Source organism: Pipistrellus kuhlii, unplaced genomic scaffold (assembly GCF_014108245.1).
Source record: "Pipistrellus kuhlii isolate mPipKuh1 unplaced genomic scaffold, mPipKuh1.p scaffold_m20_p_16, whole genome shotgun sequence".
NCBI classification, from domain to species: domain Eukaryota; kingdom Metazoa; phylum Chordata; class Mammalia; order Chiroptera; family Vespertilionidae; genus Pipistrellus; species Pipistrellus kuhlii.
The window spans coordinates 27,433,486-27,461,256 of NW_023425471.1; the positions used below are offsets into that span (position 1 = coordinate 27,433,486).

The 27,771-nt window shown below is 47.0% G+C and overlaps 1 protein-coding gene across 3 annotated transcripts; it reads right to left on the bottom strand.

The window, feature by feature from the left end:
• Positions 1-2,168: 2,168 nt before the first annotated feature.
• On the bottom strand, positions 2,169-27,771 carry AMER1 (APC membrane recruitment protein 1). 3 transcript variants are annotated; one of them, XM_036439894.2, is made up of 3 exons: positions 27,384-27,771; positions 26,824-26,913; positions 2,169-10,272 (listed from the first exon to the last, which is right to left on the bottom strand). In XM_036439894.2, exon 3 carries the CDS (start codon positions 10,170-10,172, stop codon positions 6,786-6,788), a length of 3,387 nt encoding a protein of 1,128 aa, XP_036295787.1. In that variant the 5' UTR covers positions 10,173-10,272; positions 26,824-26,913; positions 27,384-27,771; the 3' UTR covers positions 2,169-6,785. The 3 variants fall into 3 exon arrangements, with proteins under 3 accessions (XP_036295787.1, XP_036295785.1, XP_036295786.1); XM_036439892.2 differs by lacking the exon at positions 26,824-26,913 and having other exon boundaries at positions 27,542-27,771; XM_036439893.2 differs by lacking the exon at positions 26,824-26,913.

Genomic DNA, 27,771 nt, shown 5'->3' on the forward strand with positions numbered 1-27,771 from the left:
TTTATCTAGGGAGAAAAGAACAAAGTCAGAGAAAAGTCCCAAGCCCAGTCATGATGGGGCAATGGAAACTAGCAACTTGGCCACAACACCCTCCAAAAGGCTTTCACAAATATCTCTTATCTATTGCGTTTACATCTGCTCTAACAGAAACTGGGAACCAAGGCAACCAATTTGCTAAACAATCCTGGCCCTCAGATAGACCAGCAATGGATCTGACTGTGGTTGCTTTCTTGATCATCTAAAGAAAGTCTTAAGAAGTTCCCTCCACCAATGTCCCTTTCAGCTATGCAAAGTAATGCTGGTGGTCTTAATCCAGCATCTTTAAAAAAAAAAAAATATATATATATATATATATATATATATATATATATATATATATATATATATATATAATTTATTTTTTACAGAGAGGAAGAGAGGGGGATAGAGAGTTAGAAACATCGATGAGAGAGAATCATCGATCAGCTGCCTCTTGCACACCCCCTACTGGGGATGTGCCCGCAATCAAGGTACATGCCCTTGACCGGAATCGAACCTGGGACCTTTCAGTCCACAGGCCGACGCTCTATCCACTAAGCCAAACCGGTTTTGGCTTAATCCAGCATCTTGAAGGGTTCAGGAATCTGGAGAAGGTGCTGTGTGAATAAATCAAGAGTCCAGAGACGAAACATAATTTTGAAAGGCATTTTGGGAAACCAGAGAAAACTTAGCTAAAGAAACCAAGTTCTTCTGTCTGTTTGGACCCCTTGCTTTTTATGAACACAAATTGTCCTAAAGCAAGGTAGATACACATATCAATGGCTAGGGTTTAGTATACAGGATCCATTGTCAGATTGGGGGAAACTGCCTATCTGTTCAGGTGTTTGGCCAGTAGGAGGCATTAACATGTAGATTGAAATGCCTTCAGCTGTCTGGCAGCAAGCAATCATTTATGCATCCTTTTCAGGTTTGGGGAAATGCCCTCAGCCACTCCAGATGATTCAGCCCTGCTGATATGCTGGAATTAGTTTCCAGCAGCAAAGGACCCCCTGGTGGCCACCAGTCACAGAACAGGAGGGCTCTTACCTCTCATCTCATCCAGCAGGCCCAAAGTGGGGTACCACCCCAGGCCAAATGAGTCAGAATTAGGGTGGACTTAGGTGGCTGAAAATTTTTCATGGGTCTAAGGTAGCTCAATCTTCTAACTTGGTTATGAAAACCAGTGTAGTCAAATCTATCTCCGTGCCACTCATATATTATTGATAGAGAAACTGAGACTCAGAGGAGAAATTATTGAATTCCCCATCAATTAATGAGTGGCAAAAATTAGGGCATAAACCCAGGCTGACTCCAGAACACCAGTGAATTTCAAGTGGAACTAAGGCCCCTTCTCCCCCAGAAAGTGTTGCTCCAAAAGATCCCAGAGCAAACCTGACTTTCTTCCTCCTTCCATGACCAGCCCATGGCAGATTATTCCATTTCTATAAATTATCAACTCCCCTCTCAGGTGGTTCTCTTGATAACTTGATTTATTTTGACTTTGCTTGACTCATGAAGTCCCGGAGGCCACCAAGCTTTTTTGCTAGTCTGGAAAGGGGCCCCAGGCAGCCCTCCAATTGTGTCTGTGGTAGCCCTGTCCATGGCACTTTCAAGCAGCTGCTTTCAGGCCTTCAGGCTTTGACATGGCAATTGGAAGGAACTCAAGAAAGCCCACAATCAGGTGTCAGACACCATTACTTATCAGGAGCCAAAGACAAGAATCTGGATTAGAGAAACCAAAGCCATTAGCACAATCAGCTTCTCCTGGTTGATGGCACAGGTAGGCCTTCTTGATGATCTAAGAACATGATCCCAAGGTGACTGGGTTATTACTATGGTGCATCTCTGGTGCCTACCAGATGAGATGCCCTACATTACAGGACAGAAGCCACATGCTCCCTACTCAGCCCCATAGCTGAATAGTTGAGGCAAGCAGCTGCCTGGCCAGCCTCTCATCTCTGCCCATAGCCTAATGAAAGATGCCATTCCTATAGCTTGGCTGAGAGTCCCACCATTAGACACATCCTTTTGATGGGGCCATCAGTAGGAGGTTCACCTCCTTGTTGCCTCAATTTCCCTTTAAGGAGAAAGCCAGAAACTATGGAACACAGGCATGCTACTATGGGCGGGGGGGAATAAAACAACAAGAATGCACTTTAGTGACTGGGGGGGTCCCTCTTGACCCAGTTTATTAGCTTTCAGCAAAAGAAGTATATGTTGTTACAAATAAAGATATCCAGATGTCAGTGAGAATTAGGATTGGAGAGGTCACAATCCAAGCAACTCCATGATGTCTCAGGAATAGAGAAGGGGAAGCTAGGGCACATCTAGGGGTCATGCTCCCTTTTCGCAACTGAGAGAAAGACCTCTTATACCTGGGATTGGGATTTACTGCAGTTCCTAATTTCTTCCCTCTGTCCCCCAGCCATTTTATTTAATATGAGCTAAATATACATTCCTGGTTTCTTCCCTCCCACCCCTCCCCAGTCTACAGCAGGGTAAATAAGCACCAATAGTAAACAGGAATAATTAAAGCCCCGCCTCTCAGTAAGCCCAACCTTTATACATATACATGCCATGTGAATTTTCTTCTTTGGAGTGACTATAGGACGAAAAAGTGGGGATCAGGCCAGTAAGCCATCACCCTGACAGTCACTATTTCTCAAAGTACCATCCATGAGTGAGCTGGATGAGGGCAGGGGAGCAGGAAAGGTGGTAAGGGGAGAGATTTCCCCAAAGCAGCATGAGGGGTCAAGGAGGTCCCCAATGTCTCTTCTGGGTGAATGTCCCAATCAACCAAGCTCCTGGTAAGTCCTATACAAGTTTCCTCAAGAAGATGGCTAGTTCCTGGTGCTTCAAACATCACTGCCATCTACCTTCCTCAACTTCTTGGGAAGACACGATATGGTTGAAACCCTCTTCCCTCCCCAATGAGTGGAGAATATTCCTGTCCCCAAAATGTTCCTTTGGAAAAACTCAACATGACAAACAGTACAACATGACCATTCTGGTTTCAAAACAAAAGCACAGAACATAAAGAGTAAAAAAGAGAGAGTGAGACAAAGACATGAGTACTTCCAGAAGGTCTACAAAAAGGGGCAAGGTCTAAAAGGAAAAAAAAAAAAAAAAAAAAAAAAGCCATAAAAAACACGCTCGCTGTCTACCAGGTTCCACATGCCTGGCATTTGTCTTAGTACCTGGGCATCTTCTGCTGCCCCTATCATGGAAGGAGGAGATGGACAGTGCGATACATCAGAGCTGGGGAGAGGGGGAGAGTGAGGGCTCTGAGCAGTTGAGATGCCAGCCCTCTGCACAAGCAGCAGCAATTTTTGTGTCATCATTGTTTTGTTTAAAACTGTAAACAGCACCACTTAAAAATAAAATAGATCAGAAAAGAACGACTGATAAACATTGTTTTCCATGATTATAAAATGCAAATAATACAAAAATAGATAATTGACTTTTGATATATATATGTACATATATATATACTAAAAACAACTTGAATGCAACATAGACATGGGTAAACTTGAAGTCTCCCTGCTAATCCCTGCATGCCTCCCTCTAGCAATTGGGTCTGGGGGCTGAGGGCAGGTTGGGTAGTGGCACTGGCAAGGGTGGGTAAGTTGCTGGCAGCAGGATATGGGAAAACATAACCTGCATGTGAGAAGCTACCTTCCTCGTTGGTATAGCATAGAGGGAGACTAGTGTTGACCAAAGCCTTTGGCCCAGGAAACTCATAAACTGGTGCCCAAGCTGGGCAGAGCAGACCCTATCTGGGCACTAAGGCAGGGCTTCCTCAAAGATGCTAAAGCACTGAGAAACTGGCAGCCCTAGGAGAGGCCTCCTAGGTTGCCTTGTCCATCCAGTCACTGGTCCCCAATGGACCAGTCTCTTTTGGGTATTGTGACCAGAGCTGTCTGGCACTAAATAAGCCTGCTGGGTATAGAGATGAGGGCAGCCACCTCTACTCAAGTCATATCTTCCCTTGAAATCTCATCTAAAAGCAGTATCCCAAGACCTTGCAATGCAGACAGGGTGTTTGTCTGGTCACAACCTAAGTATGGACTGGGCATTGACACCTATATTCAGGGCATATTTGGTGTCAGCCAAGTAAGCACTGTTCTATGCTTGGGACAAGGACTGGAGCTTGGCTGGCTCTCCCAGTGTTACCCTGCACTGCCATCACATGTTCCTAGACAGGTCTTTCTTCCTCTTCTACCTGCAGCTGGGATTTGGCCAGGAACTACATGGATCCAGAATGAGATTCTAGGAGTCTATTTCTGCAGCCATGACCTCTAACTGCCCCACTTCTGGTAGTGAGGATCCTATCCCTGGGCTGGCCAAGACAGTGAGAAGACTTGCAGGCAGCAATGTCCAAATTGCTACTCAGTCCTAGGCCCCTCTGTTGTATGCAAATTTCCAAAGCCCAGAAAAGTATGAGAGGCAGCACCTCTTGCTGCCCTCTTGTCACTGAGGGCAGCTCTCAGCCTTTGGCTAAAGGCTGAGCAACTAATTTTTCTCTTCCCAGACAGGCTGGTGGCCCAATGAGTTCTGGAGGCTGGTGATGGCTCTATTACCTGCTGTGACTGCCACAATCCACATTCAATCAAGAGCTTGAGCTGCCCTAAAGCACAAGTAGAGACAGAGGAGGCAATTGGTGGGTTTTTCCCTATTGTAAAGGCATTTGGTGAGTGTTTACTTCTTGCCAAACAGTCAGGCAAATTTCAGCCCCGTATTCCTAGGGCAACTTTGGTGGACAGGTTGGAATTTGGGCACTTCTCTGCTGGAATGCTGTGCTTGGTGTAAGGAGGGCCTTCCTCACCCTATTTCACTCTCCAGCTCCATAACTGATTCATTTCTTCATGATGCAAAGTCGGCCTAGAGAGCTGGTCTGGGTCCCTTGAGTGGTAGTATTAGTGGCACGCAAACTTTTGTGATGCTTCCAGGGTTACAGCTACTACCAGCCAAACCTGATTTGGGGGGAGGGGCACTGGGCCAACCCCAATCAGAGAAATGATGACAAAGACCAGTACAAATATATCTCCTGACAAAGGAGCAATTTGTGTACAAAGTAACCTTTGTGACTGGAGAGGAGAAGGCAATGGCATCTATTTCCAAGCCAAATTGCCATTTCAGGAATCTCAGGAGCCCTGTTGACCTCTTCATAACAGGCAAGGAAATGGTGGGGATAAGTGTAAGAACAGGTGTGGCCATGGGAGGAGCAAGGGTCATAATTTGGGTGGGTCTACACATCTAGACAAAAAAAATGTTCCATATACTATTTCCAATAAATAAATTTAAAAGGAACCCTCTCAGATTGGTGATTGAGAGGCTGAGCTTGGTAAGATCAGCCTGCTGTAATGTCTTCCTGACAGCGACTTTTCCCCATCAGTATTTCCAAGCTAATTTAACAGAAAAGAGGGTGCCATTCATTCTATAAAGGGCTTGAACTGCCATGTAAATGAGCATCCTGAAGCTTGGCAGTGGGCAGATCAAAGACTTTCCTCTCAAGAAGCCTGGTCCTTTTATGATGCTAAGGACTTAGATAATTGGAAAATGAAAACTCTTGAGTCCAGAACAACAGCCTAGATGCCTTTGTTATCCTCTCTTGGAAGTGCTAGTCTGGAGCCTCTTCACAGCATATAAATGAATGGGTGGGAAAGGCATAAGGAACTTTTTGTGTTTTTGGGGGGGAAGCAATTTTCCCTTCTAAGAAGATGGGTTGCCTCAAGCTCTGCAAAATCTGAAATCTTTCCTGCTGGCTGGGACAAATGAACCTTCATTTCCTACCCTTCCCTTGGAACCTGCAAAAACCCTAACTCCTTATAGTCAAGCCTAATTTAGGCTGCTTCTCTTCTAATATCTCAATTAAATGAATGTATTCTTTGTGATAAAATTATGAATATTTCCTTTGGAGGAAAAAAAGAACCAAAATTTAAAAGCACCTGAAACTCTGGAAGTCACAAGCTTAAGAGAGGAAAAAAAAAAAAATCCTATCATTCCAGAGCTCAATACTTACAGCAGTGTCTATAATAGAACCCTATTTTGTCTCCTGTTTGTAACTGGATTAATTTGATCACTCCATTAAGGGGATCATTTTTTTCTTCAACACAAGCTATGGCAGGCCAGGTTTAAAGGCCCCCATCTGGTTATGATGCCAAAGTCCACAGCAGTAGGCAATGAAATATATGCCACATGATCCTTTCTAAGGACAGCTAGCTGGGACAAATATAGTCATTTGATGTAATGGTGGCAGCTATGCCAAGACAGGATGGAGTGAGGATGGGGAGGGTCTGTACCATAATTTCACATTGCTAACAGCAAACAAGCCCCCTGTCCCCACATAGAAGGCAGTGCAGACCTGGCTGTTCATCATTCACTGGACAGTAAAGCTGGCAGGGGGTGCTAAGGGTTCAGCCTGTCAAGGATGCATGCTATATATATACTCACTAACTTGGCAATTGGAATAGGCACAAAATTATAGCATCCCAAACCTTACATGGGTCACAAGAAGAAACCCTGAAAGCAAAAACTGGAGCACAGCAGCAGCAGCCTCCTGGGGCAGATATACTTGAGCTGAATGTGGCCACAGATGGCAAAAGAGGGAAGTGGGAAAACGAAGGTGAAAACTCATAGGAGCTTTCCTTGACCAAAAGGATTTTCAAGTTAAACAGCACCCCCATCCCCAAACCCCTCTGCCCAATAACTGATCCCCATCCCATGCTCAGGCCCCATGCGACCACTCCAGAATTGATAATGACTGCTCAGCTAGGTTTCCATTCTGGTGGAGAGGCACAGTGCTCGGCCTTCTCCTTTGACCGATCAAGGCTGGAAGCCCCATACTGAATGGGCTGAGGCTGCAGAGGCTCAGGCTGGATCCTGGGCAGCTGAGGGATGCCATGGGTAATGCCCACAGGCTTGACTTGGGGCAGAGGGCTGGGACTGAAGCCTCCAGAACTGGAGGAGTAACTGGGCTCATCAGCAGGCAGCAGCTTATCTCGAGGCCTGGCCCTTACACTCTGGGAGTCCTGTGGTTGGAGCTTATAACAAGGGCCCATGGGAAGGGGTAGGTGCGAAGGCCGAGCTAGTTGAGGCCCAGATTCCCCGGCTTCCCTTGACTCTCGCCCTGATACTGACAGCATTACTGACATAGCCACAGGAGGTATGCAACAGGCTGCCTGCTGCCTATATGGAGACTGGCTAGAAGGCCCATCCAACTGGCTGTTACTTATCCAGGCAGGGCCTGTATCTTCTGGGAGAGGACAAGGAGCCCATGCAGACCAGTCGCTGGCCCCTGGAGGTTCAGTATAGAGGGACAAGGGACTGTCTCTGCCCCATTCTTCCTCCTCTTCTTCTTCTGAATCTTCCTGTTGAGCCTGAAACTCATCGGGGTCCATGTAGCCTTGGGCAAGGTGAGAATTAGATAGTTCCTGCTCCAGGGTCTCTGCAGTATCAAGGGAGCGACTCCTCCTGTTGAGGGCCATGGCAGCAGGTGTGGGTCGTGGGTGCATGCCAGGCAGTCCCAAGTATCGAGGGAGACTACTCACACCCCAGGGCAGACCTTGATAGAATCGGCTGCGGTAGTTGTTAAAGGCATGTTTCTGGTAGTAGCCCAGTTCAAAAGCTTCCAAAGAGGCTGCAAGGTCCTCATCATTGTGTAATTCAGGATTCTCTTCACATTTGCCTTCCCCATCCCGTTCTACATCAGCAATGTCAAAGGTCACCATAGGGGGCAGCTCAGGGAGGTTTTGAGTAAAGGATGAGTCAGAGTCAGAGCTACAGGACATGCTAGAAAAGAGGTTCCCATTGCTGGTGAACTCTACGAGGGCTTGTGAGAAACTCACGGTGGCATTCCCTTCCTTCTCAACCTCCTCTTCCTCTGGCTCTTCAGGGGGTGAATAAGTAGGGTAGGCCCTTCTGGGAGATCCTCCAAAATTTGCTTCTTGCATGTCTGGCTCAAACATAGCATCACTCTGGAAGAGCTGCATCAGGCAGGTACTTTGATCCTTCTTGGAGCAGGTTCCCTCAAAACGCTTCTCCAGGGGACGGAAGTCCCTCCAGTCCGGCTCACTGCTTGCAGTGGCAGGAAAAGCTGACGTGGTTCCTCGGTGTGAAGTCTGAGAAGCCCCTGATGCCCCTACCACCAGGCCCATCACTGATGGGCCTAAGGGTCTCATTTGATACTCCACGACGGGCTTCTCTTGCCGTACCTGGGGCTGTCTGACTTGGGTCTCTCGACCATGAGCCTTTCGGGCCTGGGCCTCCCTAGCACAGGCCTCTCGGGCACAAGCCTCGTTGGCACAGGACTCTCTGACTCGGGCTTCTCTCACATGAGCTTCCTGGGTGTGGGCTTCTCGGGCATGAGCCGCCCTTGCATGAGTTTCTTGGGTATAGGCTTCCCTGGTGTGTGCCTGCCGGGCCTCTTGGGCTTCGAGCTGCTCCCGCCGAAGTTCCCAATACAACAACTGCTTCTGTATGGTTACTAATCGTTCTTCTTCTGTCTCCATTGTCCCAGGTGGCCGAGAGGAAGAAATGTTCAAGAAGGGGTCAAATATCTCCGAGCTATGACCATGGAGGTCATAAAGGCAGTCATCCCCAGGTGGGGAGTTCTCAAGACTATCATTTGGCTCATAAAATTCATAGAGGGCATCTCCACTGTAGCTGTCTCGGGGCAGGCAATCCCTGCGGTTAAGTCCCAGAGCCTCTCCTGAATCATCCTCAAATCCAGGTGTGGTTGAATCATAATATCCCTCATCACTATTGGGGGCAGATTCTTGCTGGTCACTCTGAGGAGTCAAAAGGTCTCCAGGAGCTAGGCAAGGATAAGACCGAGCTGGGTCAAACAGCATGTAGCCCTGGTAGCCTGGTGAAATGGTGGGATGGTAGCCCAGATTCATATTGGGTCTTGGGTACATCTGAGAACTTGCCCACAGATATTCTAAGTCTTCATCTTCTGCTTTCATGTCTTCTTCCTCCTCCTCTAATTCAACCTCCTCTTCCTCCTCCCCTTCTTCTTCATCATCATCATCTGGCAAGGCCATCTCCTCCCCACCCCCTTGATAGGTAACCAGGCAAGAACTTCGCTTGGTCCCATCTCGGTTGGCCCTCTGGCCTCCAGAGGCCATACTGTCTGTCATACTGTCCATGTCCTGCTCTGCTATGATGTCACCACAACCTGTCAGTGAGTCAAAACTTTTAAGGGATGTGACATCTCCAAAGAAGAGGCTCAGTTGGTCCCCCGCAGGGCCATTGAGTAGATTTATATCTCCTACCACCAATTTCTCCCCTGTCGCTGAGTTCTGAGGCTCTTCTGGGACACTGGCTTCAGGGGAAGGTTTGGACTGCAAGAGTGCTGAGGCACAGACCCCCATGGGTTGCTCTGGATTTTTATAGGTTGTCTCTTCAGTGGCTGCTGGAGAAGTCTCTGATGGTGAATAAACTTTTGGTCCATGGGCATCTTGGGGTTTGGAATTTTCCTTTCTTGGGTCTTGAAGGGTTTCCTCGGCATGGGACAGAAGGGCTGAGCTCTCGTTCTCATGAGGCCTGGCTCTGCCCTCCTCAGGTCCCTTTGCTCCTGGCTCACTTTGCTCAGCACCAGAGACCTTATTCTTCCGGTGACGGCGAATACTGTTGAAAAAACCTTTCAGGCCTTTCTTTGGCTTGATCACAGAGGAAACCTTCTCAACCCCAGCTTTCTCTATGGCTCCAGACACAGACATCTTGCATTTGGAACCTGTCTCCAAAGCCCCGTGGGCACTCTGAGAACTGGGAAGTTGGCAGGGTGACTCAGGCAAAGGTAAGGAGAGGCCAGTTCCTTCACTGACAATGTCTTCTTGGCAATGGGCTGCTTCACTCAAGCCATCATGGGTCCTGCTCTTGCTAATACCCTTCTTGGAACTGCTTTTCCCAGAACCTTTGCTCCGTCCCCCTCCAAAGAAACTAGGCAGGGTACAGATGCCCTTCTTGCCACCAAAGAGTTTCATGGCAGTTTTCTTCAGCCTACCTGGGCCAGATGAGGATGGCTCTGACCCTGGCCCTTCTGTTGTCTCAGCTGCCTTGTTCTTGGCTCCTTTCTCCGACCCTTGGTTCTGGGTATCCACAGAGGCTGCTGCTCCCTTGGTCTGAGTAGCTTCATCTTTTCGGCTCTCCATGTTGATGGGGGACAACTCAGGTATGTTCAGCTGAAAATGAAGCCTTCTGGCTTCTGGGCTCTATTATAACATCATCAGTCAGGAAGCATCATAGTTGGGCCTGGAGGAGATGAGAAAGATAAAAACAGAGACACAGTATTGGTGAGAAAGCATCCAGGCAGAGTTTGTTTTCACAGATATCTGTGGTTTCAGACTTGAGTGGAACCAGAAAGAAAGAAAATGCAGGGAAAAACTTAATGCACTCCATGTGCTTGGCTTGCTGCCCCAACCTCCTTTGGGCCTCAAGACAGCAAAACCCTATAGTGAGCAATAGGCAGTCATCACTCCTACCATCTTTCTCTGGGCAGGGCGAACTGCAGATATGAGAAAGGCCCAGTGGTGCTATTCGTTGTGGGAGTAGTTATCAAAGGGGGTATATTAGGGAGAGGCAAAAAATGCAAAAGTTAGGTCAGCTCTGATGACAGAATTTTTGAAAAGCATCTGGCAAAAATAGCTCATTGAGTCCTCACTGAACTCTGGGGTCCAGGCATCGAGTTCACATTAGCCCAGACTCTCGCCAACATTTTTCCTGGGGCAGGAAAGATAAGTATACCTAAAATTTCACCTCATCTTCAGAGGCTCTCTAAACTGCTGGCAGGACCATGCTCCAGGACCTTCAGAAATCCAGGGTAGGAGCCTCACAGACCCACATTCCAGAACTGCAATACAGGATCTGCTAAGAATGCATGGTGGCCTTGAAGCAAGGAATTCTCTGGGCTTCAGTATTCTCATTCCAAGAAGCCTAGCAATACCTCTCCCATAGTGGTTATTTGTGGGATAGGTATAGGTCAGATTCTATTGACTGTCCGCTGGGAAGAGATTTTAATATAGCCCTTAGTCACTGGAACCCCAAATTCTATTTTAGAACCATGAGACAGACTGTTTCTTCTCCACTCCTCTCATTATTTTGGCCCTCATAGAGCTCCCCCGCGTATAAAGGGAACTCCTTGAAGGCACAACTCCACAAGAATCATGTTCCTGGAATGAGGCTCTCAACATATATTGAAATAAGTAAACCTAGACTTTATAAGCTCTACTTTAGGGAGCTGCCCAATCCCCTCCCGACGTATGAGCTCTATGAGAAATTTATGCCCAGAGCACTGCAGCCACAAGAGCAGCAGACACTTGAGCAGCCCACCCCTTTCCAAAGAACAGCAGTCCCACGAGCAGCCTGCAGCAGGCCTAAGAGCAACAGCCTCACATGGCCTGCCACTGTTCAAAGACCAGCAGCTGTATAAGTTGCCCACTCCACCATCCGAGAAGCAGTAACAACGTGAGCAGCCCATCCCATCTGAGGAGCAGCAGCCACAAGAGCAGCCCATCCACATTTGAGGAACAGCAGCAACATGTAGCCTGCCCCCATCCAAGGAGCAGCAGCTGCACTCACCCCACACCCTGCACCTGTCCGAGGAGCAGCAGCTGCACAAGCAGCTTACCCCCATCCGAGGAGCAGCAGCAGCAGAAGCAGCAGCAGCAGCCCACACCCATTCGAGGAGCAGCAGCCACCCGAGCAGATTGCCTATGGCCAAGGAGCAGCAGTCCTGTGCAGCCCAAACTGGTCTGAGGAGCAGCAGCCACACACAACCTGCATCTGTACGATGAGCAGCAGCTGAGTGAGTGGCCCTCCCCTGTATGAGGAGCAGTGGTCACATGTGCAGCTCACTCCCACCTGAGGAGCAACAGCCAAGCAAGCAGCCCACCCCCCGTTGGAGGAGCAGCAGCTGCGTGAGGAGCCTGCACCCATATGAGGAGCACCAGCCAGGCAAGCAACCCTATCAAGAAGCGGCAGCCTCACGAGCAGCCCGCCCCATCTGAGGAACAGCAGCCATGCAAGCAACCCACCCCCCATGCAAGGAATAGCAGCTGTGCAAGCAGTCTTCCCCCACCAGCCAGAGGAGACACCACTGCTGCGAACAGCACCCACCAGAGGAGCCATTACCAACTGAGAAGCCACTTCAGCGACCACCTGAAAAGCAACCTCAGCCCAAGGAGCCACTGCCACCCGAGGAGCAGCCCCTGCATGATTCTACATCTATATAAATTGGTGAGATAAAAAAAATGGGTAGACAAAGAAACCCCCAAAGGAAATAAAAGGAGGAATCATCAGAAAAGCAGTAAAGTGAAACAAAGGCAGCAATATGTCAGAAAAAGAATTCAGAATAAGGGACATAAAGTTCATAGACCGGATGGAGGAAAAATCAACAACTTATGTAACAATCAAGAAGAAATGAATGAAAAAAATCAATAACTTATGTAATAATCAAGAAGAAATGAAGAGTGATATATCTGCAATAAAAAACACCATGGAAAATTTCAACAGTAGACTAGGAGAAGCAGAGGACTGAATTAGCAAATTAGAAGACAGGGAAGCAAAACACACTCAAATTGAACTGCAATTGGAGAACAAAATTAAAAGACAGGAGGAGAGCCTAAGGGAGCTATGGGACAACATGAAACGAAGCAACATATGAATAATAGGGGTGCCAGAACAACAGGAAAAGAAACAATGGTTAGAAAACCTATTTGAAAAAATAATGTCAGAAAACTTACCAGAGTGGGGAAGAAAAAAGTAACACAAGCTGAGAGTCTTAAACAAGATGAACCCATAAAGACTCACACCAAGACACATCATAATTAAGATGGCAAATGTTCAGGACAAAGAGAATATTAAGGGCTGCAAGAAAGAGACAGAAAGTTACATTCAAGGGAACTCCCATTAGATTATCAAATGATTTCTCAACGGAAACACATCAGGCCAGGAAAGAATAGAAGGAAATTTACAAAGTGATGCAAAGCAAGGGATTGAATCGAAGAATACTCCAGCAAGGAGTATCATTCAAAATTGAAGGGGAAATAGAAGCTTCACAGACAAAAAAAAAAAAAAGGCTAAGGGAATTTATCACTACAAAGCCAGCAATGCAAGAAATGCTAAAGGGACTGGTGTAAAAAGAAGAAATAAAAAAATAAGAACACAGGCACAAAAAATAAAAATTGCGACAAATAAGTACCTTTCAATAATAACTTTAAAAGTAAATGGATTAAATGCTCCAATCAAAAGACATCGAGGGAGTGAATGGATAAAAAAACATGACCCATAGATATCCTGTCTACAAGAAATCAAACCTTAGAACAAGGAACTCACACAGACTGAAAGTTAAGGGATGAAAAAAATATCTTTCAGGCAAATGAAAATAAAAAAAAAGCTGGGGTAGCAATACTTATATCTGACAAAATAGACCTCTAAGTGAAGGCCATAAGAAGAGATACCAAAGGCCATTTCATAATACTAAATACCAAAGAGAACAATGAAGAAATTTTAAAAATCCTGGAAATTAATGACAATAAAAACACAACAATCCAAGATCTATGGGACACAATGAATCAGTCCTGAGAGGGAAGTTTATAGTGCTATATGCCTACCTCAAAAAACAAGAAAAAATGGTAATAAATCATCTAACCTTACAACTCAAACAATTAGGAAGAGAGCAACAAGAAAAGCTCTTAGTGAGTAGAGAAAGGAGATAATAAAGATCAGAGCAGAAATAAATGACACAGAGGGGAAAAAAAAAAAAAAAGCAAAGAGAGAGGACCCAAATATACAAAATCAGAAATAACAACAAATCCCACAGAAATACAGAGGATTGTTAAAAAAAAAAAATACTATGAACAGCTCTATTCCAACAAACTAGAGAAGCTGGAGGAAATGGGCATATTCCTAAAAAAAAAAAAAATAATAAAATAAAAAATAAAATACAACAGTCCAAAACTCAATCAGGAAGATTCTAAAAATCTTAATAGGCCAGTAACTATGAAAGAAATTAAAACAGTCATCAAAAAGCTTCCAGCAAACAAAACCCAGGGGCCAGATGGCTTCACAGGGGAATTTACCAAACATTCAAGGAAGAACTAAAACCTATCCTCCTCCGCTATTCCAAAAAATTCAAGAGGAAGGAACACTTCCAAGCTCATTTTATGAAGCTAGCATCACCCTAAAACAAAACCAGAAAAAGATAACACAATGAAAGAGAATTGCCAAAACCGGGTTGACTCAATGGATAGATCGTTGGCTTGGGGACTGAAGGGTCCCGGATTCGATTCCGGTCAAGGGCATGTACCTTGGTTGTGGGCATATCCCCAGTAGGGGGTGTGCAAGAGGCAGCTGATCGATGACTCTCTCTCATTGATGTTTCTAACTCTGTATCTCTCTCCCTTCCTCTCTGTACAAAATCAATAAAATATATTTTTTAAAAAAAAGAAAAGAAAAGAAAGAAAGAGAATTATTGGCCAATATCCCTGGTGAACATAGATGCCAAAATACTCAACAAAATTCTAGCAAATCGAATCCAGCAGTACATCAGAAAGATCATACACCATGACCAAGTAGGATTTATCCTGGGGATGGAGGATGGTACAATATCCACAAATCAATAAACATGATACATCACATAAACAAATTTAGAGATAAAAATCACATAGTCATATCAATTGATGCAGAAAAAACATTTAACAAAATCCAACACCCAATAAAAACTCTCAGCAAGGTGGGAATAGAAGGATCATACCTCAACATAATAAAAGGCATATATGACAATCCCACAGCCAATATCATACTCAATGGGCAAAAACTAAAATCATTTCCCCTAGGAACAGGAATAAGACAGGGATGCCCACTCTCACCACTTCTGTTCAACAGGCAGCAAAATCTCAAACATATGCTGAAACAATTTCCTCACTGATATTGCTCCTAGGCTAATGGAAGCTAAAGAGAAAATAAACAAATGAGACTACATCAAAATAACAAGCTTTTGCACAGCAAAAGAAACCATCCACAAAACAACAAGAAAGCCAACTGCATGGGAGAACATATCTGCCAATGTTATCACCAATAAGGGCTTAATCTCCAACATATACAGGGAACTTATACAACTTAGCAAAAGGATGATAACCCAATCAAAATTGGGCAAGGGACCTAACTACTTTTCAAAAGACAGAATGAAGGCCAAGAGGCATATGAAAACATGCTCAAAGTCACTAATCATCTGATAGATGCAAATCAAAACGACAATGAGGTACCATCTCACACCTGTCAGAATGGCTATCATCAACAAAGGACAAGTGCTGGAGAGTTTGCAGAGAAAAAGGAACCCTTGTGCACTGCTGGTGGGAATGTAGACTGGTGCAGTCACTGTGGAGAACAGTATGGAGTTTCCTCAAAAAACTAAAAATGGAACTCCCATTTAACCCAGTGATCCCACTTCTAGGAATATATCCCAAGAAACTAGAAACACCAATTAGAAAAGACATATGCACACCTATGTTCCTAGCAGCACAATTTATAATAGCTAAGATTTGGAAACAGCCTAAGTGCCATCAGAAGATGAGTGGATTAAAAAACTGTGGTACATCTACACAATGGAATACTATGCTGTGTTAAAAAAGAAGGAATTATTACAATTTGCAACAGCATGGATGGAACTGGAGAACATTATGCTAAGTGAAATAAGCCAGGCAGAGAAAGATAAATATCATATGATCTCACTCATTTATGGAATATAATGGACAACATAAACTGATGAACAAAATAGATCCAGAGACATAGAAACATCGATCAGACCATTAAACCTCAGAGGGAAGGTAGGGGAGGGTAGCGGTAAGGGGGCGAGATCAATCATAGAACTTGCATGCATGCATATAAGCCTAACCAATGGACACAGACAACAGGGAGGTGAGGGCATGAGGGGGAAAATAGGGGATTTAATGGGTGAATAAGGACACATATGTAACACCGTAATCAATAAAGAAATTTTAAAAATAAATAAATAATTAAACCTAGTGCAAGGCACAACTTTCTGGTCTATGCCCACAATCCTCCAAGTGTCCAAATTCCAGAGATAGAATAAAAAGTAGGGAGGAAAATACCATCTACCCCTAGCTACAATACATGTTCTCCCTCCAGGACTGATGTATTTATTCTAGTCACTACAGCTGGTCAGTGGCTGGATAAGTTAGCAGTCTGCTAAAATCCAGTAACCCTTCCCTGAAAAGTCCCTCACCACTATGTCCCTCCTCTATAAGTAGCTGCTAGCAGACAGGGAGCCGGGATAAGGGAAGAGAGGCAGAATAGCTGCTGGGAGCCAGAGAGAGGTAAGAACTACTTGAAGTAGAAGCAGCTGTCTAGCCATCATCCCTGTGATTGCTTGCTACCATAAGAGTCATGCGTTCACCTCCAGTGGGAGACAATGGACCGGCACTGGGAGTGGAGAGAACCTCTGGCCTCATTAGAGCACCCCTCCTGGAGCCTTGATCCTGTTTGGCAAAGACTAATTTTGTACTTGGAGCCTTTCTTGGCTTGATTTGAATCATCAGTGTGATCAGGCTTCCATCAGGGGCACTCTGTAAAACTGAATACTAAACTTGGAGCAAGATACTGTCTGGCTATGCAGAAAATAAAAGAGAAAACAAAACAAAACACTCATCTGATACCCTCTCTGCAGAAATGTGTATTGCCATCTGCTGGGGTTAGGGTATTTTTCCTGTGTGGCCTATTTTTACATGACATTGTTCCAGTTTAGTCCTGCAACTGATAGCCCTCGTACACAGTGCAGCCCCCATCCTGCAAATACATAATCATACATACACACACAATGACTCGAGACATGACCCCAGGGACTAATGGGTGCAGGGGCCCTATCATATATTTGATCCCCCCTCCCCCCTACTTTCCAAAGAAAAAACATCTGTTTTTACCTCAGCCCTGAAATTACTGTCATTGTGGTGTGGGTATCAGGGATGGGTGGCAGTGGTGCAGTTGTTTGTGAAACTATATTTTCTTTGTGGAATCCATGAAACAAACCTCTAATAACATTTGGTAAGTTATTACATTGAACAGAGTAATGCAAGGCGAGACAAGATGGGGGAACTCCTAGCCCTTGCTTTTGGGAAATTCCTATGCTAACTGGTAGAGAAATCTATATGTAACAATCTGAAAGCACAGCATGATCCCAGTCTAAAGGAAAAGCTTCTATTATGACTTAAGCTCTGGTGGAAGGTTATAATTCTTCATAGCTTGTTATCATATCCCGGGATAAATTTGAAAGGCAAAAAGACAGACCCTGGGCTCCGAAAGCTACACTGAAGAGGAGACATTCAATCTGAGTAGAAATGGCAGTGATTTAGGGGAAGAGATGGGTGAGACTAGTAAATCTGAATTGACATCAAGGAAGACCACAGGCCAAGTGAAAAATAGTATGGGCCTAGATTTCCTTGTGAATCAAAGGCTGAATTGTACTGCTGGGGTTAATGCCATGGGGCATTCCCTTTGGATATTCTGCTGTACTACTGCTGTGCTCCATTGGGGTAGAGGCCAGCCCATTGCTCTCTATATTATCCTCTTCCCTGCCACAGGCATCTGTAATATGTTTTGAAAGTAACCATGGGTTGCCGAAACTGGTTTGGCTCAGTGGATAGAGCGTCGGCTTGCAGACTGAGGGTCCCGGGTTCAATTCCGGTCAAGGGCATGTACCTTGGTTGCGGGCACATCCCCAGTAGGGAGTGTGCAAGAGGCAGCTGATCAATGTTTCTCTCATTGATGCTTCTAACTCTCTCTCCCTTTATCTTCCTCTCTGTAAAAAATCAATAAAATATATTTTTTAAAAAGAAAAAGAAAAGAAAGTAACCGTGTACCACAGACTGGCATCCAGGAAATGCTAGGGGATCCTGAATAGGTCAACGCACCCTCTGTGAAGTGGAGATCAAACCAGCTCTCCTATCTATCCCCCCCCATCTACCCAGTCCATGGCAGTAGTGTGGGGGTTAGATGGGATAATGGATACCAAAAGCACTTTGTAACCTGTAAAGTACAATGCAAATGAGAAAGAATGGCATTCCTGTTATTATCACCACCTTCCTGGTCAGGTCCCAGTTACTTAGGAAGTAGCAGACCGTGTGTAAAAGGCCACTCCTTCAGGAGAGTAGTTTACTGTAGGGAGCCTGAGGGACCACCTATCTTGGCCCGCACTGAGGAGCCAGGTGTGAGGAGATTTTAAAGACATGTGTGGATTTATACAAAGTCCTCTCCTAAGGGCAGTTTAAAAAACCCTGTGATTGTGTAGTTGGAATGAGTAAACTAGGCAGGTTTGTGTCCTGGAACTGATATTCTCACCCTCTAGCTTCCTTCTTTCTAATGAGGCCCAAGGTCGTTTTTGCTGGCCTTGAAATTGTGCTATCTCTTATTTCCCTGCCTAGTTCTTCCCAGGGCCCTGTTCTCCCCATAGCCACTCACAGTGTCTCTGTCTGCTTTCCTCCAAGTAATGACAGTAGGGGTCAATAGCCCCCTAACCCAGCCCCACCTAGCCACCTTTGGCTCCTTGCTACCTTCCCTGCTACCCCTCCAGGTCCCAGTGCTGTCCCTCAATGGGCTATGCTGCCTTTACTTAGGGCCATACAGTTCAATGTCCAGGGGAGTGAAGTGGGGCAGAAGGCAAAGTGGACAGCAAGAGACAGATCTTGCAGATTCCTCAGGCTGGGACTGACTCCCATCTTGGCTCCTGCCAAGAAAGTGGTCCTTCCAAACACAGGGCCCTATATCGCTTAGGTTTTTCAACCCGTGTGGCTGTCTTAATTTCAAGTAGACTGTTGGGTTCAGAGAACTCTCTATGGCTAGTTTATGGCCCTGGACAAGAGCTGTTTGCTGCTCCTGTTGCTGTCATGGCAGGGTGTTGGCTGTGTCCATTCCTGCTCCCAGGGCAGGCTTCAGTCCATTCTGGGACCAGTGGAAGGCTGGCTACTTGCACAGAGCTTCTTCCTTCCCCCTCCTCTCAAAACACAGGCAGGACACCAACCACAAATCTGCCTCAGGTAGCCTGCTTGGTGAGGAGGAAATAGCTGCAGCCTGAGCTTTGTACTTTCCAGCCAGCTTCCTGGGGCCAGCTCAGCCAACTTAGAGAAATCCAGGTTCAAGAAAAAAGTATGTAGGTTGATGCAGTAGCTCCAGAGGCATTGCCTCAATAAGCCATAATTCCTCAAAACTCCTCCAAGCAGTTTTCCTGGGGACAAGCCCACACTGGGCCCACCCTATCAGTGTGCATAGAGATGGGCTGCGGAAGGAATGGAGAGGAATGAGGAAGAAGGAATGGAGCCCCTCCACTGCCCTCCACCCCTGAAAGTTAGCCAGTTCTACACTGTAATCAGCTCTGCCCGACCTGGGAGAAATCAGCAAGTTCTTTTAGTTTCCTCAACTGAAAAATGAAGCTATTGAGAAGTCTACCTCTTAAAGTTATTGTAAAGAACAAAACCAATGTACATTAAGTATCAAATACAATGCATTATATAGCAGAGGTTAAAAAACATAGCAATGCGTTTTTTAAATATATTTTATTGATTTTTTTACAGAGAGGAAGAGAGAGGGATAGAGTTAGAAACATCGATGAGAGAGAATCATTGATCACCTGCCTCTTGCACACCCCCTCCTGGGGATGTGCCCGCAACCAAGGTACATGCCCTTGACTGGAATCGAACCCGGGACCTTTCAGTCCGCAGGCCGACGCTCTATCCACCGAGCCAAATCAGTTTCAGCTCAATTTTTAAAATAGTTATTCAAATAACTAGTTGGACAATTTGTAGCATCAAAACTACCTCAGGCAGGGTTGAGTAGGATGCTTCCCAAGGCTTTGTGGATAAGTCACCAAACCACCTTGGACCTCAGTTTTCCCAAATGGTAAATGAGGGCAACCTTATAGGAGGTTTTAGTTTCTCCTTTTAGCCGAACTTTGCTATTCAGGCACCAAAAAGTTGCCTCCAGTCAGCTACTGGCTAACAATTCTGGAATATTTGGGAATTTCAACTAGCCCAGGCCAGAAAGATCAACAATTCAAACACAGCAAAAGTAACAATATCAAAGGAAATGCAAATGAACAGATATCCTGTACCCAATTCAGGGTATTTACCAGTTTATAAAGTGCTCCCTATTCCCTCAGGCACTATTTGTCTTTCTCAGAAACTCCCCTGATGGGGGATGGTAATTCCTTGTCACAGAGAAGGGAACTGCCTAGGCTTGGTAAAAGATTTGCCTAAGGTCATACAGTGGGATATTGACAGAGCCACAGCAGCTCCCAGGCCTCTTGAGTCCCATCCATGACATTCTGTGCTGACCCCCAATCAAATGAAAGACGGAGAGCAAGGATTGTTGTGCAGGAGCACGTCACACAAGAGCCATCTCCTCCCCTCTCATCCCTGTCCCAGCCCAGCTGAACCTTTTCTCTGAAGCATTTCCAGTTGTCACTGGTTGCCACTGTTTTGGCCCCATCTAGCACATTCCAAAAACCCTGCTGACCAGAATCCAAGGGCTGCCAACCCAACCAGTGGCTGCTCTCATCAGCAACTTCCCCACCCCCACCCTCACTACCAAACCATGACACATGTTCCTTTACTCTGTTTCCCTTAGGAAATAAGCTTGAGAGGCCAAAACAAAGATTCAAACAGAAACCTGCCAACTGGGATAATGATGCAAAATTGGAGCGATTGTTTAAAGAAAATGATCTATTAGAATATATGAAACTTAATCACCCATTTCTCAAGCCCACAGACAAGGTCCACTCTCAAAACCATTTATTTGCTAAGGGCCTGAAGGAAGGGATGCCTAGCTTGGCACCTTTTGGAAAAGCTGTAAAGGCTGCTGGCAGAACCCCACCCAAGCTATCCACTCAACAACCCCTCCACTAATATTCAGCCTTTCTATTGAGGGGCACCTCCTTTCAAGAAGGCATCCCACCAAGTCTACAGGCAGCACAGACCTCTACTGGACCTCTCACCCCAGCTCCTACTCACCCACCCTCTATCAGTCTCTCAACTGAGTTATTAACATACTAAGCCTTGGGTAATTCGTTCTGAAAAGCCTCAGCATGTCCATTCATCTCTTTGGGACAGACTCTCCTTCATCCTGTACTCACTACATCTGCCACAGAACAGGAGTTCAAACAATGGTTCAGCTGAATTCCAATTCAGCCAAAGTTTGTTAGCCCAGAACTAAAATGCCAGCTTTAGCCCTTACAGGCTGTGAGGTTTGAGAAAATGGTATTGAAAGATGAAACAGAGAAGGCCGGAGACTGGGATGCCAGGACACAGGTTTTATTGAAGAGAAAGTACTACTGCCGGCTGCTTCCAGAGAGAGAGAGTGCGGAAGAGAGGGCCTGGGTCCATGTACTTTTAAGGGGAGGACAGGGAACGGGGCTTAGGGCACTCAGCACACACTGATTGGTGGTATCATGTAAGGCCTATGATTAGGGACCTAGGGACTTAGGAATCAGGGGCTTAGGGTATTTGGCAGGTGCTGATTGGTTCAGTGCTCAGGAATATCCGGCTGCAGGTAGAGTTTCGGTTGGAGGAAGAGAGGATCTATCAGGTATAACCTCTCTGAGACTCAAATGCCTTATCTATAAAATGAAGAAAATGCTACCTATTGTGCAGGGCTGTGGTAAAGATTCAAAATGATAAATGTAAAGGGCAACTGGCTCACTAGATACTGAGCAGATGTTCAATAACAGACCCTGGTGATAGAGCTTCTTACAGCCACTTTCTACTCTCGCTCTTCAGCTGCTACCCCATTTCCTCTAAAGATGACACACAAGCCTTTTAGCTGCTCTCCCTCTGGTCACACTGCATGCCATAAAGCTGAATTCCCATCCCTTGCCTCCCCTCTTCCATCTCATCCATCCTGCACGCCCTTGCCAGATTCAGTTTCTTATAACTTTGATTTCAGCACATCACCCTTCTATATACTAAATTATTTCCCACTGCCTACAGAATGTGGGCCAAACCCTTCTGCCTGACCTTCAAGATTTGCTCTCCCTGCATGCCTCCCCAGGTTTCCTAGCCTTACTCCTCTGCCCCTTAGGTCCAGCCCCCAATATACAGGGGCTTCTTCATTCTGGAGATGAGGTGACCCAAATATCACCTCTCCAAAGAAACGGGCTTTCCTAGTGTGTCTTCCTGGTGCACCAACTTTCTCCTTCAGCTGCTGAGGTTCCCTGCCCAGCTTGCCTGGAACAACAGGAACTCTCAGGGCGACCTACTTGCCACTCCCCTCTCAGGCTCCCAAACCTCCCTAGAGAGGAATGTATCTGAGATGGATGCCTTGCCTGCAGAGTAAGCCTACTGCTACATTAGTACTAACACAGCAAGGGTAAGACTGGAGACGGGAGACAGGCACCAACCTCAGCCCCATCCCAGTTCAGATGGAAAAACAAGAGAGCAGTTAACCTCAGGCAAACAGACATGATGAGACAGCCAAAGGAAGCCTGCAGAGGAGAAAATAGGCCAATTGAACAATGAGACCCCTGACTTTCTTATGTATCCACTCCCCATGTACAAACCATAAACTCTGTGAGAGGCCAGTTGAGGCAACTGAGGCTTGACAGGGGACCAGGATCAGTGTGCTTTGAGGAAGAAGCCTTGAATTCAGGGACAGGAGCTTTGTGCTTCTGTGTAAATTGGGCAAATATCTTTTTTGTTCTGGGCCTCAGTTTTCCCATCTAGAAACAGGAGCTTGGACCAGGGGTCCACTTGCCCCAGGTTAAGTGAGAATCTGGGGGAAGGGTAGTCCTGTGCCCATGTTTATAGTACCTTCTCAGTCAGGAGGCTTGGTGGGGGCATGTGATTTTGGTGGTTTAAGCTTCTCTGGGAGGCCTGGATCCCTGGCTTGTTGAGCCCAGTCTACTACTGCGAGACCAAGATGCACTGTGATCCAGCTTTACTTGTCATGCCTGTACCCCACAACACTACCCAACATATTACTCTCTCAAAATGCACCAGGCCTGTCCTGTGAATATTTTACATTTGTCCACAGAGGAGAGGTACAGGTGCCACAGCAGGTTCAGACTAGCCCGCTTCCCCCTGAGAAAAGCTGTAGCCCTAATAGGGCAGGCTGAGGAGTGCTGGCTGGCGAAGGGGCTTAGTATGTGCTTGGAAGTCACAGGGGGGAAACCTGCAGGAGATGAAAGCAATGAAATCTCTACAACAAGAAATGCAGATCAAAGGGTCACAAATGCCCCTGCAACACTATCACGCCTGCCTCTTACTCTACCAAGGTTCCTTGAGCCATTTTCACCTTTGCCCATATTATCCTCTAATCCCAAAAGGGGAGGTTCAGGGGAGCAATGCACCCTAATTCAGCTGGCACCTGCACCTCTGCAGTGGTCCTGGTTTCCCTCCCTGCCTTGCCATGGATGTACTTATACATGCATGGGTTTGAAAAATAAGACCAAGGAGAGGAGATGAAAGGCTCTGTGATTAATTCAGGGAACTGAAGTTAGAGAAATGGTTTAACACATATGAAACCGCCAATGGATTGGTAAGAAGAAGAGCACCCCCAACACACACACACACACACACACACACACACACACACACCCTACAGTTTAAATAGGAGGCTCAGATTAGCTCTGAGAACTTCCTGGCAGCAACACAGATAAGGTGATACAGGAAGACAATGAAATACCACCTCTGGGGGTTTTACTTTATCACCTATCTTATCTGCCTGGACAGGATTCCCAGCAGGGGAACTTGTGGAATAACACTGGGAATGCCCTCTGCTAGCCTCAAATAGCCTATCTTGTAAGTGAGGGGGCTGGAAGCCCCTTCTTCCTTTTTGGTTTTGTAAGCAAGCCAGTGACCTGCCAGGCTTGCTGCTATTCTTCTCCTTCCCTATTACCCTGGAGCAGCCAGCTGAGCAGGGCTGTTCCCTCCGCTACCACCCCCACACACATTTTCTAAGAGTGTAAATGTAATAGTTCTTAAGGAATTTTTCACACCTCCACTATGCTAGAAGAGAATCATTGGACTGGTAATATCCTCCATCTACTTCCCTCCCTTCTGAAAGTTTTAACCCCTTTGCCAGGCTGCAGACCAAGTTCAAGAAGCACAAGAGAGCCGTGTTAGGGGAGGAGGGGCTCCCAGATGGGGCCCCCAAGCTAACCCTTGAGAAATGGGTGAGGTGAGACAAGGGGTTGGTTCATGAGATGTGTTTTGAATGGAGGCCATTGGACACAGTGGGATACAGTGGAAACAGCCACTGCAGAGGAAGAAGTAGCCTATCCCCCTATTTCTACATGCTGTGTGACCTTAAGCAAGTCCCAGTTGGTTTCCAGGGCTCAGGATTCCCATATAAGTCCAAACTGGCACTCCATGAAGGCCTATACAGGCGGAAGGAAGGGGATCAGCAGAGGCCTGAGGGACACTTAGGCTCCACCATGTTGGTATGTAGGCTCCAGGCTCTCCTTCCCCCTCCACAACCCCCACAGGCAGAAGGGAGACTGATATGGTACAATTTCCCTCTAGAGATAGCCAACCTCCCAGTTCTATTTCCAGATCAAAAGGTGGCCTCTTGACACTGCAAGTTAGGGGGTTTGTGTTGACCTGCCCAATATATGTAAGGTGACCAGACGTTCCGCTTTTGGCGGGACAGTCCCAATTTTTAACAAGTTGCCCCGTGTCCTACAGTGTTTTTAAAAAGTCCAAAAGATTTAAAAGAATCTTTCCAAACAAGATTGGACGTGGGACAAATTGTTAAAAATCGGGACTGTCCCCCCAAAAGCGGGATGTCTGGTCATCTTAAACATATGGCATGTTTATAATCTCCATCTAAGACTTCACACTAAAACCCTTGCTAAAACCCCAATTTATTATGGCATATTTACACACACACACACACACACACCCCAAAACCTCCTAATTCCCCATTCTCTGATGGTCCTTTTCCCCATGATCAGATCCCCATTCCATACTCTGGCATCTGGGAAACCCCACCACTAAGCACCAAACATCTTAGAGTCATACAATTTCAACCAGAAAATACCCAGTCACCTCACTTAGCCTGCTTGCCAGCAACATCCCTCCTGTTCCTCATTTTGCTTATACCATTGCTTTTTGCCTTGCCAAACCTCTCTACTTTCTGGAAGCTCTCCGGGATGATCCCCCTGCATACAGAGATCTTCTATCTCACCATGTTTTGCCTCAGCTCAGGAGCCAGCATCCAGGAATATGCGTGGTCTGGGGTCTGGATAGTCCAGATCCTGTGCTTGCTATTAAAGAGTTATATCATGATTTTTGTTTTTATAGTTTCAACCCATCCCCCTTTTCTATCCCCATTAGGCATACACAACAAATACCCCAACCTTGAGTATCATTTCTCTAATCACTTTCATATGGATCAGGACAAGTACAAGTTGGAGTGGTAAAGGTCCTCTTGAAAGCTCTACAAAGAAAGCAGGTCCTTCTGGAACATTTCTTAACTGCTTTGCATTGCTAAGCTTTGATGGGGTTGTGGCAGAGTTCCGGGTTGCATTTACCCCTCTGAGGGGTTGTGAGAGAACTCAACACATCCATGTTATCAGAGACAAAGTAGAGGCAGAGAAACTTAATTACAGTTTGCCTACTATTATAATTTAGGCCCCAACATACTCAAGGGACTCAGGCAGCTTGGAAGAGAGCTCTGAGAAAGAAGTCATCATGAATTGCAAGGGACAGGCAGGAAAGGCATTGAGAAGGCCCCAGAGCTAAAGCCAGAGAGGAAAGAGAACTTGGACATGTAGGGTGAGAGAGTTTGGGGATGGGGAAGGGAGTTAAATAGATTGCTTATGTTAAATGGCTGTCGGCTGGAGGCAGGGCTGAGGGCTGGTCCAGCCCTCTGCTAAAGATGCCCAACTGCAAGTTAGGGGGTTTGTGTTGACACTGCTCAGGTGGGAGGAGATGAGAGTAGTATGGTATCTGCAGTAATTGCAGGTGTCACAAAAGTCCCCAGCTGGCCTTCCTCCCAAATAAGGGATTTCCTGGGTCTCATTGTCTCCTCTAAAATGGTTCTCCCTCCTCAGAGGTTGGTCAAAGGTTCATAAAGAGCCTGCTAAGCTCCTAGGTTACTGCTTCTCAGGAAGGCCTAGAGTCCATTGCCAGAGGCACACCACCTGCAGTGACTTGGCAGTGAAAGAATGGAATGAATGAAGGAAGGTGCACTGGGGGTGCGCTCTGCTGGAATCACCAGGTGTGGGGTGGGGATTCCAAAAGCTCAGTGAACCTCCACCTGCCTATACCCACACAGATACGGCAGGCAGCTGCAGAGGGAGGCTTTTTTGTGTGCTGGACAAGACTCACCTTAACCCTGCAGCCCAGGCCAAAAGGAGGCCAGCTCTGCGGGACTAGTACAGCTGCCAACTGGGGAGCCTGGACTGTGGCTGCATGGCGGGCATAGCCCCTCCCTCATGGCCAGGGAGCCTAGGCAAAGTCAGGCAGTTACCAATGTCAGAACTGTCCGCAGCAGACAATGACAGCGGCCTGGCGGGCTGGGTATTTTAAGTAACTGTGAAGTTGGAAGGTTTGGCTGCTTCTTTAGATCTCTCACAACACTTAGACAGTGTTTTCCCTACTACAATAATTGCTTGTTCGGCCTCTGACACAGAAACCCCCTCCCAGCATCGTGCTTATCATTATTTTTGAACAGGGGAGGCTGGAGAGAAAAAATGAGGCCAGTGCCTACCCCTCCCCCTCACAACTCCCCAGGCCCCAGGGGAGAAGAGGCTCGGCCAGGGAGGAGACAAAGGGGCCTTGCAGTTCTAACCCAGACTACCTTAAGCTGTAGCTGTATCCCGAGGTCCAGCAAGAGCCTGATTGTCAGTCTACTGGTCCGCCTGTCCCCAGGGGCGGGCGCCAGATGTGCCTGGAGGCCCAAGGGCAGGGGGAAAGCTGGTTGGGGTCACGAGGCCGAGCTTCTGAAGGGAAGTGGGCAGCTTACAGGCCAAAGTGAGGTCCCCCAGAGAGGAGGCAAACAGTGTAGATACCCAAATGGGACTTAGACCAGCGCGTCCGCTTGGTCCACGGAGGGAAGAGGGAGGAGATGCGCAGAGAAGGAAGGGGAGGGGCAGAAGCCGGGCTGCTGGAATGAGCGATTCCAGCGAATGTGCTGCAACAAAGCTGCAGAGCTCCGGGCCTACAAAAGCACCTTTGGGGGTGCTGGCTGGCGGCTACCCTCCAGGGACTTGCAAGGCAGCACGTGCAGGCCTCCTCCCCGCCTCCCAGAGTGCCCAGAGACAGGGCCAAGGCTAGCCCGCCCGCCTGCCCGCCCTCTTTCCCTACCCCCACCCCGCGCCTTGGTGGCCCACGTCCAAGGGACTTTGTTCTGGCCCTCACCGGACAGTCCTCAAGGCGGATTCCAAAGGGGAGCAGAGAGCGGCCTGGATGCCGACCGGCCCAGCCCTAGAGCTCCTCTCGGGGCGGCCAGACCTGAGCACGCGGGACTGCACCACACCGCAGGCTGGCGGAGCCTCCTGGCTACCCCCAACGCTTACCCAGCCGGGTTCGTTTTCCAACACGATTATTATCTGCTGCGCCGCCCGGCCCCGGCTGTATTCTCCGCTGGATGTATTCTCCGCTGCCGTGGCTGAGAGCGCAGCCACCGCAGCTTCTGCCGCCGCTCTGGCTCCGGTCACCTCCTGCACTGGCTCCCCTTCCCCAGACTCAGGGCAGCTTTCCATGCCCCCTCCCCCGCAACTCCACGGCCACAGGGCGGAGCGTCCGC

Excerpts from the sequence above, each read along its gene's own strand:
- AMER1 (XM_036439892.2), bottom strand. The coding sequence starts at position 10,172 with ATGGAGAGCCGAAAAGATGAAGCTACTCAGACCAAGGGAGCAGCAGCC.